This window comes from Sciurus carolinensis, chromosome 7 (assembly GCF_902686445.1).
Source record: "Sciurus carolinensis chromosome 7, mSciCar1.2, whole genome shotgun sequence".
Taxonomy (NCBI): domain Eukaryota; kingdom Metazoa; phylum Chordata; class Mammalia; order Rodentia; family Sciuridae; genus Sciurus; species Sciurus carolinensis.
This window is the reverse complement of record NC_062219.1, coordinates 78,327,611-78,340,134: the sequence shown is the minus strand read 5'-3', so window position 1 is coordinate 78,340,134 and position 12,524 is coordinate 78,327,611. Positions and strand designations below refer to the sequence as shown.

Here is a 12,524-nt window from a genome sequence, read left to right as displayed (position 1 = left end):
TGGTTCATGGACCAGTGCCATGTCTCTTATCCTATCTATGATTAAAATAAATGTTTTAAATTTTATTTGCTATTTGACAGATTTCATCATATCTAGTAATAATGGTAGTTGTATTTTGTATATCTCATTTTTATTTTTCTAGTAATTTTGTTATCATTCATGAAAGTATCAATCTGCAACAGATTATAATTTTTTAAAAAGCGATCCTTTACTACAGATAGTCTGAGAAGTAATGGACCACATAGAAAGTTTTGTGTAATAATTCAAATTCTTTAGGCAATGAAAATATACTGCATTTCTTTCAGAGAGACTGGTTGAGAGTCTTCGTTTGCCCCAGGTGCCAACTCTTCACTCTCAAGTGTTCCTGTTTTTCAGAGTGTTACTTTTAAGAATGTCTCCACAACATCTTACCTCACTCTGGCCTACCATGATCACAGAGCTTGTGAGTTAATTTTAATCCAATCAGGTTATAAATCTGAATTATAAAATAATGTGATTAGTTTCCGTGTGCTTACTGAATGAAAACTAACCTTGAAAAGAACTGAACTCAGTTAAACCAGTTAATGATAATTTTACAGTTGAAAATAGTAAAACAAGTCAGATGCCATCTCCTTAGAAGTTAAACTTTCAGTTGTATAATACAGATGTCCAGCAGCTTATAATAACCCCTACTTCATCTCACCTGATTTAGTGTTCACTCTCTTCTATGTTTTTAACTTTGTCTTGGCCAACAGGTCTGGTGGTTCCCACCTGTAATAATACCTCTAGCTATTGAGATGAGCTGGGATTTTGTGAACTGACATAAGGCATAAACTCACTCTTGAAGAACAGCACTTACCCCATTTAAACTCGCTTCAGAGAGACTTTCACAAAGATTTCCTGAACTCCAAAACTGTAAAACCTTCCCAAATCCCAACTACACCATTCAGTTCCCTCAAAGATGCAGTTGTCCTCCTCTTCATAGGAATGATTTGGGGAGTTGGGAAAGGAGGATGAGTGGAGAAAGGGAAATCTTTATCTCTGAAACCCTTTATAATTTCCCCACAAAGAAGTCTGCTTTCATATTTCCTTACTCTTATTTTTTTTGCTTACTTTTTATTTTTTGAAATAGCTGTGACTGTTTCATAATCACAAAAGACAAAAGCCTGCCCTTATCTTACAGGACTCTGCTAAATGATTAGCAAAACTCTGTGCAGCAAAATTTGCCATTTTCCTTTCAGAAACTATGATTTCAAATTTTTATTCTAGAATTTGTTTTTGTCCCAATATAGCCTAAAGATAGTGTGAAAAATTTACATATCCAGTTTAAATAAACATTTAACATTTATTTTGTGGTTTTCAGGTACAGGTATTTTTATTGATGGAGCAGGAACTCACTGCTGATGAAGATATTTCACGGTAATATGTAATTTATTTCAATATATTCTTATTTGCTTTTAATATTCTGAAATTACCCATAATGTTGCTCAACAAGTAGGGAATATAGATGCTACTTTATCTGAATATTTTATATGATTAGTCCATTATTTAATTGAACATATAATGTAATTTTACTTAGTCCTGAAACATGGTAGACCAAATCAAACTATCAGCATTGACCTCTAGACACAACTTTAGTTCACTAGTGCAATACAATATTGTTTTAGCTACTAAGCACTTTAATTTTGCTAGGTCAGATCTGGTCCCTGAAATTTGTTACACATAGCAAAATATATTATAAAAGGTAACATATAACCAAGGTATCCATATGTTCAGATCTTCCAGATCCCAATTGAATGCAATATAATTTTATTCTTTTTAGTAGAGACAGTTTATTAATTATGCTAAATATTTTTATTTATACATAAATTTTTAGATTTATAAACTGAAAAATTATTTAAGACTGTGTCTTAAATATATTCTTCATTGCTAAGTTAATAAAGTACATTCTGTATTAATAACTGTTCATTATTATAGAAAGCTTCCCCCCATCTTTGCAGAAAGAAACTGAGTAGTAATAAAGTTTCTTGGTTATAAAATTTGTATTTTTATATTTCTCTAGTATAACACAAATTCTATTTTTACATTCTAAAAATTTAAAGAACAAAAGTGAATGTTTTGAAAACAGCAAAATTAATTAGTAATGACCAATAATTTAGCAATTATTGGTACACTTAAATCAGGATGACTGAAAAATATTAGCCAGTACTTTAAATATTCTAGGAATTCTCAGTGAGCAAATGAATCTAGCCTCTGACAGCACTGTCCCTTGCTTACAGGACCTCTGGCCCCTCTGTGGCTGGCCTGGAGACAACCTATACAGGAGGTAATGGCTTTTCTACTTCATATAACAGCCAGCGGTGGTTAAACCTATATCTGTCTGCTTGCAAATTTTTGGATTTGGCTCTGGCATTGCCCTCTGAAAATCTTCCTCAGTTTCAGATGTAAGTAAAAGCAAGGTTATTAAATGGATATTTTTAAAAATAAATTTACTTTGGTCACTGACTTCTAAGACTAATTTTTAAAAATTGTGTGTAAGTTGGAATATTTTTTTACTAAAATGTAATTCTTTTAGCAGAGTTGGGGCAGCAGTTATTGGAAGTATATGATTGATACAGATATATTAAGATGAACAGACCATCAGTCAATAAACTTGAGTAGCCTCCAGATGTGAGATAGCAGTGTATATGACACAAACTCCAAGACACACAGTTTGGCACATGATGGATATTATGTGTAGGATGCTGTTAAGCCACCCAACAGAAACCTCTCCAAGCTTTGAGGTTCAGAACAGGCCCTAAGAGGAATTTTAAACTGAGTTAGTGAAGAGTGAAGGCTGAGGAAGGGAAGCACATGTGTTGAGAGAAAAGGCTGGTAAAGGACCCAATTGTGTAAGGCTTTGTCATCTGTTTTATAGAATGTGGACTTTATCCTAAGGATACTAGGAAGCCACTGAAGCATTTTAGGGAATGTTATTAGGCTTGCATTTTAGAAAGATTACTTTGGTTGCAGAGTGTGGAGAAAGGATTAGAGATGAACAAGACTTTTATTTTATATGGTAATGAATTGAACTGAAAGGAGTTGGGGGACTGATAAAATTCTCACCATGGCTTGTTCGTAAGTGCTCAAATATATTTAATTTCACATCAATTTTTCACATCAAAATTTTCTTCATCAAAGTTTCAAAAATAAGATTCTTTTTGTCAATGTAGCTAAGGTAATTTGAGAGTTTATGAAGAAGATCAAACATCTGTGTCAAGTATTATATTGTGTTACATTATTTTGGAATGGAAAAATAATAGGATAAATTTTGACATGCTTAAACCTCCAAAAATTGCTTGCTTTTCATTAAACTTTATGGTAAGAGCTAGAAATTATTTTTAGGTTATTCCAGTTCTTTTAACTTTTTTTTCCATTAGAAAACCGTATACATGTACTCCTTGATGAATTTTAGTGGCTGGATATCTATTAAATTGAAGTTAATCCTAAGAGACGTTCAGAAATACTAAGAATTGTAGGAAAGTGTCTAAAATCAACTAGATACTTAAGTTCACAAAAGTGATAGAAACTATTCTTCAGTGCTGTAGGAAGAATATTAAGAACTACACACTTATCTTTCATAACAAGAACCAAAATGAGTTTATCCTCTTTACTCGTCAAGATGTTTTTACTCCAAAAGGAAGGAAAACAAGGCTGGGTGTGTAGCTCTGGGAGAACATGTACTTCCCATGCACAAGGCCCAGGATTCATCTCCAGCACCAAAAGAAAAAGAATGGATTCTAAACATAGGGGAAAATATTGAGCTATAGTCATAAGAGATATTCAATTAAAATTATATGTAACCATCAGAATGGTAAAGAACTAAAAGCTGCTTTCTTTTTACCCTTAGCAACAGATACCTTCTTATTGAAAGTATACACTGATATTATGCAATTACTCTTTTTAAAAATTTTTTTAATATCTTTATTTTTACAGAATGTATTTTGATTCATTATACACAAATGTGGTACAACTTTTCATTTCTATGGTTGTACACAATGTAGATTCACACCATTCATGTAATCATACATATACATAGGGTAATACTGTCTGTTTCATTTTACTATCTTTCTGTCCCCCACCCCCTTCCCACCCCATTTTCCTCTACACCATCCAAAAAAGTTCCTTCATTCTTCTCTTCCCCCCACAGCCCCCCTCATTATATATTGTCATGCACTTAGAGAAAACATTCAGCCTTTGGGTTTTTGGGCTTGGTCTATTTCACTTAGCATGGTATTTTCCAACTTCATCCATTTACCTGCAAATGCCATAATTTTATTCTTCTTTATGAATAATAAAGAATATTCCATTGTGCATATATACCGGTTTCTTTATCCCTTCGTCAATTGAAGGGCATCTAGGTTGGTTTCACAATCTAGTTATTGTGAATTGAGCTTCTGTGAACATTGATGTGGCTGCATCACTGTAGTATGCTGATTTTAAGTCCTTTGGGTATAGGCCGAGGAGTGGGATAGCTGGGTCAAATGATGGGTCCATTCCAAGTTTTCTGAGGAATCTCCATACTGCTTTCCAGAGTGGTTACACCAATTTGCAACTCCACCAGCAATGTATGAGTGTGCCTGTTTCCCCATATCCACACCAACATTACTGCTTGTGTTCTTGATAACAGCCATTCTAATTGGAGCAAGATGAAATCTTAGGGTGGTTTTAATTTGCATTTCTCTAATTACTAGGGATCATGAGCACTTTTTCATATATTTGTTGATCACCTTTATGTCTTGTTCTGTGAAATGTCTGCCCATTTCCTTAGCCCATTTATCGATTGGGTTCTTTGTATTTTGGGTGTAAAGTTTTTTAAATTCTTTATAAACTTTGGAGATTAGTGCTCTGTCTGAAGTGTGTGCGGAAAAGATTCTCCCACTCTGTAGGCTCTCTTTTCACATTATCGATTGTTTCCTGTACTGAGAAAATCTTTTTAGTTTGAATCTATCCCAGTTATTGATTCTTGCTTTTATTTCTTGTGCCATGGGGGTCTTGTTAAAGAAGTCTGGTCCTAAGTCAACGTGATGGAGATTCGGGCCTACTTTTTCTTCTATTTGGTGAAGGGTCTCAGGTCTAATTCCTAGATCCTTGATCCATTTTGAGTTGAGTTTTGTACAGGGCGAGAGATAGGGGTTTAATTTCATTTTACTGCACATGGATTTCCAGTTTTCCCAGCACCATTTGTTGAAGAGGCTATCTTTTCTCCATTGTAGTTTTTGGTACCTTTGTCTAGTATGAGATAACTGTACTTATGTGGGTATGTCTCCATGTCTTCTATCCTGTACCATTGATCTACATATCTATTCTAGTGCCAATACCATGCTGTTTTTGTTACTGTTGCTCTATAGTAGAGTTTAAGGTCTGGTATTATGATACCTCCTGCATCATTCTTCCTGCCCAGGATTGCTTTGACTATTCTGGGTCTTTTGTTCTTCCAGGTAAATTTCATGATTGCTTTTTCTGTTTCTATGAGAAATGTCATAGGGATTTTAACTGGAATTGTGTTTAATCTGTAAAGCACCTTTGGAAGTATGGCCATTTTGATAATATTAATTCTGCCTATCCAAGAACATGGGAGATCTTTCCATTTTCTAAGGTCTTCTTCAATTTCTTTCTTTAATGTTCTGTAGTTTTCATTGTAGAGGTCATTTATCTCTTTGGTTAGATTGATTCCCAAGTTTTTTTTTTTTTTGAGGCTATTGTGAATGGAGTTGTTTTCCTCATTTCCCTTTCAGATGTTTCATCGCTTGTGTATAAAAATGCTTTAGATTTATGCATGTTGATTTTATATCCTATTTTGCTGAATTCATTTAAGAGGTCTAGAAGTTTTCTGGTGGAGTATTTTGGATCCTCTAAATATAGAATCATGTCATCAGCTAATACTGACAACTTGAGTTCCTCTTTTCCTATTTGTATCCCTTTAATTTCTTTAGTCTGTCTAATTGCTCTGGCTATTATTTCAAGGACGATGTTGAATAGAAGTGGTGAAAGAGGGCATCCCTGTCTTGTTCCCGTTTTTAAAGGGAATGCTTTCAGTTTTTCTCCATTAAGAATGATGCTAGCCATGGGCTTAGCATAAATAGCCTTTACAATGTTGAGGTATGTTCCTACTATCCCTATTTTTTCTAGTGTTTTGAGCATGAAGGGGTGTTGTATTTTGTGGAACACTTTTTCTGTGTCAATTGAAATAACCATATGATTCTTAACCTTAAGTCTATTGATGTGATGAGTTATATTTATTGATTTCTGGATGTTGGACAAACCTTGTATCCCCGGGATGAACCCCACTTGATTGTGGTGCACTATCTTCTTAATATGTTTTTTTGGATGCAGTTTGCCAGGATTTGGTTAAGGGTTTTTGCGTCTATATTCATCCAAGATATTGGTCTAAAATTTTCTTTCCTTGGGGCTGGGGAGATAGCTCAGTCGGTAGAGTGCTTGCCTTGTAAGCACAAGGCCCTGGGTTCGATCCCCAGCACACACACAAAAAAAAAAAAAATTTCTTTCCTTGATGTGTCTTTGTCTGGGTGTGAGGGTGATATTAGTTTCATACAATGAGTTTGGTAAGGTTCCCTTCTTTTCTATTTCCTGGAATACTTTGAGAAGTATTAGAATGAATTCTTCTTTGAAGGTCTTGTAGAACTCGGCTGAGAATCCATCTGGTCCTGGGTTTTTCTTGGTTAGTAGGCTTTTGATGGCTTCTTCTATTTCATTGCTTGATATTGATCTGTTTAAATTGTTTGTGTCCTCCTGGTTTAGTTTGGGAGAATCATATGTCTCTAGAAATTTGTTGATGTCTTTGGTATTTTCTATTTTGTTGGAGCATAGATTTTCAGAGTAGCTTCTCAGTATGTTATGTATTTCAGTGGTGTCTGTTGTGATATTTCCTTTTTCATCACGAATTTTAATAACGAGTTTTCTTTCTCCTCTTTGTTAGTGTGGCTGAGGGTTTGTTTACTTTTTCAAAGAACCAACTTTTTGTCAATTTTTTGAATTGTTTCTTTTGTTTCAATTTCATTGATTACAGCTCTGATTTTAATTATTTCCTATATTCTACTACTTTTGGCGGTGTTCTGTTCTTCTTTTTCTAGGGCTTTGAGCTGTAATGTTAGGTCATTTAGCTGTTGACTTTTTATTCTTTTCTTGAATGTGCTCCATGCAATAAATTTTCCTCTTGGTACTGCTTTCATAGTGTCCCAGAGATTTTGATATGTTGTATCATCATTCTCATTTACCTCTAAGAAATTTTTTATCTTCTCCCTGATGTTTTCTGTTATCCATGCTTCATTCAGTAGCATATTATTTAGTCTCCAGGTGTTGGAGTAATTTGTTTTTTATTTTGTCATTGATTTCTAATTTCATTCCATTAAGATCTGATAGAACACAAGGTAGTATCTCTATTTTTTTGCATTTACTAAGGGCTGCTTTGTGGCATAACAGATGCTCTATTTTTGAGAAGGTTCCGTGTGCTGCTGAGAAGAAAGTGTATCCGCTCACTGATGGATGGACTATTCTATATATGTCTGTTAAGTCTAAGTTGTTGATTGTGTTATTGAGTTCTGTGGTTTCCTTGTTTAGTTTTTGTTTGGAAGATCTGTTCAGTGGTGAGAGAGGTGTGTTAAAGTCACCTAGTATTATTGTGCTGTGGTCTATTTGATTCCTAGAACTGAGAAGGATTTGTTTGATGTGCATGGATGCACCGTTGTTTGGGGCATAAATATTTACAATTGTTATGTCTTTCCTGACTTATGGTTCCCTTAAGCAGTATGAAATGTCCTTCTTTATCCCTTCTGACTAACTTTGGCTTGAAGTCTACTTTATCTGAAATAAGGACGGAAACCCCGCTTTTTTACCGAGTCCGTGAGCGTGGTAGGTTTTTTCCCTTCCTTTCACCTTTAGTCTGTGGATGTCCTTATCTATGAGAGGAGACTCTTGAAGGCAGCATATTGTTGGGTCTTTCTTTTAATCCATTCTGCCAGTCTGTGTCTTTTGATTGATAAGTTTAGGCCATTAACGTTCAAGGTTATTATTGAGATATGCTTTGTGCTCCTAGTCATTTGGGCTTATTTTTGGTTTTTAACTTGACTGGTTTCTCCTTTGATTGGCTTTTCCTTTAAGGTAGTTCCTCCCTTTGCTGACTTACATTGTTCTTTTTCATTTCCTCCTCATGGAATATTTTGTTGAGAACATTCTGTAGTGCAGGCTTTCTATTTGTAAATTCTTTTAACTTCTGTTTATCATGGAAGGATCCAATTACTCTTCAAAGAGGTTATTTATCAAAATTTTAAATATATGCTCTCCTTAAGTCAGTAATCCTGCTACATGTAAAGATTTATCCTGCCACTCTACTCACAGACGTGCATAGATAATTATTATATGCAGGTAACCACTACGGCACTTTCAGAATTCCAAGAAATCAGACAATTTAAGAGATTGGTTAGGTTGGTACTTCCCAATACTGGTATACTATGTAGCTTTAAGAAGAATGGGATATGACTTGGAATGATCTCTAGGAAATACAGTTAGGTCAAAACAAGTAGCAGTCATTTCTGTTGTAAGGGGGAGATGGTTGGTTGTGTGAATATGTGCTCTTTCATGAATAAACTCTGGAAGAATATAGTAAAAGAAACTTGCTACACAATGGATCCTAGGATGAGAGGGAGACTACCTTTCTCTTTGGCATGCCCTTTTATACTGTTTGAATTTTTCCCTTGTCAAACATTTTTACTTATTAAAGACAAAAATAAGAGGCATGAAAGAAGTCCTACTTAAATTTTTCTTAAGTTCTTTCAGTTCTTTGCCCCCTTATTGTGTTAAGTTAGAAAACATTTAGCAATTTATGTTGGAAAATCAAGTGTTCATAAAACTGTTATAGTATAGATAATAAGCTACAAAAACAAAATTTCCTTTTAAGAACTTTCTATTAGATAATAAACGTGTTCAGTACTTTTCTTTGTGTTCAGGTTTACATCTTTATTTATCCCTTAAAACCCTGAGGTACTTAATACTATATTAACTGGTGAAGGAAAGGCTCAGAGAGGTTAAGAAACGTGCCCCAGGTGACAAGGTTACCAGTAGCACAGCTGGCATTTGAATCTTTTTAAGTGGTGAGATCATGATCTACCAAAATTAGATTGCCTCATCTTAGAAGGCACAAAGTTCGTCTTAAAAAGAATATTGATACCATTCTTCCACACACAGGTACCGATGGGCCTTTATTCCAGAGGCCTCAGATGATTCAGGTTTGGAAGTCAGAAGGCAGGGCATTCATCAACGCGAATTTAAACCTTATGTGGTACGACTAGCAAAACTTCTTCGGAAAAGGGCAAAGGTACTAAATTTGTTTTGTTCTGTTATATAATTACACATTGCATTTGTAGTGTCATATTATGTAACTACTGTTTCTTATATATTAAGCAACTATTGCATCTTTGAGGCACTTATTAAATATTTCCTGGAAAACTAAGGACATTATCAAGTTGAACTATTTTGAAAACAAGTAATTTTGATAATGAATGTCCATAAGCCTAAGATTCACAAATATTTTAATATACATTGGATCTAAAAGGAACATTTGGTCATTTGTGTGTGTGTGTGTGTGTGTGTGTGTGTGTGTGTGTGTGTGTGTGTACGGTGCTGCTGGGATGGAATCCAGAGCCTTGTCCATGCTAGACAAGTGCTCTACTACTGAGCTACATCCCTAGCCCACATATTTGTTAAAGAGAAGAAAAAGGAAGTCTTTTGTACATTAATAACATCTAGATTAAAATATTTTATCCTCAAAAAAGAATAAAAATCTTGGAACCATGCATGTAAGTACTTAGCATTTCAGTTCTATAAGGTTATACTCACAGTGTTCATTTTAATATCATGATGAGAAGCAGAAAGATGAGCTGAGAAAAATTCAATACTAAAAGGGATTTGTAAAATGTATGTCAGGTTGACTTCCAATAAGAACCAGTAAGTAGGTGTAAGTTTAATAAACTGACAGGATTAGCTCATCAAAACTCAACTAGTTATAACTTGATCAGATTAATAAAGGGAATAATCACTAGTATTTGTCCTCTATTCATATGAAATAAAATGTAGATGATTAGAATTTAATGTTTTTTCAGTTTTGATTATTAATATTGTCTTTTACATTTAAATTTTCTCAAAAATAAACTGCACAGTTTTGGGATGCTCTAGGTTATTTGAGACCTGGTTAGAAGTATGTGCTTTGAGTGCTCAGAAATTGCCAAGCCTTCTGAAGTTCCCTAATCAGGCATCAGCTTTTAAACCAAAGTCCACATACTGTAAAAACAGAATGGAGGAAAGTGATTTTAAAAGATTTTACTTGAAGGACATGAAGAACTTGATCACATTGCTTCTTTAGGAGCTAAATAAAAGGACAAAAATGAAAGTTGGAGCCAGCATTTACAACAGGAGTAACTTTTACTTCGATGTTATAGGGTTTGGAAAAATAATCATGACAAATCTATATGACCCTGGGCATGCACCCTATTTTTCCTGCATCTCATTAGTAATGAGAATATTTACTAAGACTTCTCCCTTATTTAAAGGATAAATATGACAGTCTTTTGCCCAAAACGTGTCTTACAGAATAAGGTAACTATTTTGATTGAAAAGCATCTTCCCATCCAAATCCCTTTAAACAAGGTCTTCATGACCAAGCATATGTTTCACTGGAATAAAGGCTATGAGTTCTCCTCTTTCCTTCCACAGGACAAGGAGGAGGACTTTAAAACAGTGATTTTGGAGGGATTGGAGATGGCCAAGCATCAGGTGAGGGTGGCTGTTTGATGCCTGTGATATGGCAGCAAGAGCTGCCACATCTGGACCAAACAGTGAAACATAAACCCAGGTCTGGATTTCAACAAGTGTAAGAGTGGTAAACAGGAAAGAAGTCTTTCTCCCTCTGTGGACTGAAGTCAAAGGAGAAATCAGTTGTATAGAAATAGGTTTGATTTAATATTGAGGACAACAGTTCTATGATTAAAAACAGCTGAAACACTGAACAAGTATGTTCTTAGTAAAGAGCTAAGTAAAAAATTTCTCTCTTAAAGGCACATCTTTATAGAAATGTAAGTGAAAGGTTACACCATCATTTGCTTACATTTGGAAATTAGCTACATCAAAGGTACAAGCATGATACTCATTTTCTCAAGATAATTTCCTGTCTATATACCCTTTAATTACCATTGAATTAGTTTAATTAGTGGACTAGAGGTTGTGTGGTCCACCAGTACTTGAATAAGGATAGTCAGTGATGTGAAAATCAGTTCACAGGATCCTCCTTAAAGCCAGTGTCATAGTTAACAGAATGGAAGATGCTTTTGTATATCCTGTTATCTAGATCAGAGGTTAAATAATTGTTGAGAAATAAAATATAAATGATAGCTGGGTTTTGTTGTTTTTATTTTTTCAGCCACAGATGAAGAACTAGCTGGTCTTTTCTTGTTTGCTTTTGGAGTCTTCTATTTTAAATGTTCTCAAACTTTCACTTTTCCAAAAGCAGGGCTGGGGTGTAGCTCAGTGGTAGAACAAACATTTACCACACACAAGGCTCTGGGTTTGTTTCCCAGTACCACCAAAAAAAAAAAAAAAAAAAAAGCAGACAATCTTGACATCACACATAATAAGCTGGATTTTACATCTGCTTTTTCTACTAGGAAACTGGTGATACTAAAATATTAGGTAAACAATGAACGTTTCTCAGCAATATCTGATTTTAGAAAGGAAACTTCATTTGTGAATGAATGACAGGCCATACTTTTCTTTCCTCTCAATGATCTTTTTCCTTTTTTATATCAGGTTCATGGTTTTTTTTCATTACAATTTTGTCCAGATTTAAACATCCTTCAGTTCATTCATATCTTTATCTAGATAGACTAATGTCTGTATAATTTGTTTCTTAAACTAGCTTAATACAGAAATTACTGGTGTTTATATTTAGTTGACAATTTTCACATACATTCTCATTTGACTTCCCATTTTATCAATGAGGAACCTTTATAAATCTTGCCCAAGTACATAACAAAGTAAGTAGATGGCAGAGCCAGGGCACTAACCCAGTTCCTTTGACTCAAGGTCTAGCGCTCCTCCCCTCCCTAGAAAGATGACAGCACTCTCTCTCCTGAGGAATCCCTTCCTTCCTTGATACTCCAGTACAGACAGTAATTATTCACTTCTGTACCCTGCTACCATTGGTTTAAGTTATTTAGTTAAAGGGAATTAATTGATTTACTAATGGTAAAATGCATACAGCTCTATGTCCCTTTCTTAATTCTCTTTTGTAATATTTTTGTGACTTTGCCCTTGGTTATGTTAGTGAGAATGCAAAAATATAGGAGCTTTTTGAGTATATGCAAAGCATACCATAAGCTTTTATATTTGACTCTCCCTGTCCAAAATCATGTCTATTAAATAAAGTTAGCGGTGTAGTCTATTGGAAAATATCACAACAAAAAAGGTGTTAGATGGCACTAAAAGGTCTCAGAAGC

At 34.6% G+C, this 12,524-nt stretch overlaps 1 protein-coding gene across 9 annotated transcripts in view; it reads left to right on the top strand.

Annotated features, from left to right (window-relative positions):
- Positions 1-12,524, top strand: part of Dop1a (DOP1 leucine zipper like protein A) — a 79,911-nt gene that overhangs the window by 65,367 nt on the left and 2,020 nt on the right. For 5 of the 9 annotated variants that reach the window (XM_047559576.1, XM_047559578.1, XM_047559580.1 and 2 more), the window contains 5 exons: positions 306-442; positions 1,343-1,398; positions 2,259-2,423; positions 9,223-9,352; positions 10,747-10,806. In XM_047559576.1, coding sequence (XP_047415532.1) covers positions 306-442; positions 1,343-1,398; positions 2,259-2,423; positions 9,223-9,352; positions 10,747-10,806 — 548 coding nt within the window. Of the gene's footprint in view, positions 1-305; positions 443-1,342; positions 1,399-2,258; positions 2,424-9,222; positions 9,353-10,746; positions 10,807-12,524 lie in introns of those variants that run through there. The other 4 variants (XM_047559582.1, XM_047559581.1, XM_047559584.1 and 1 more) reach the window with 2 other exon arrangements.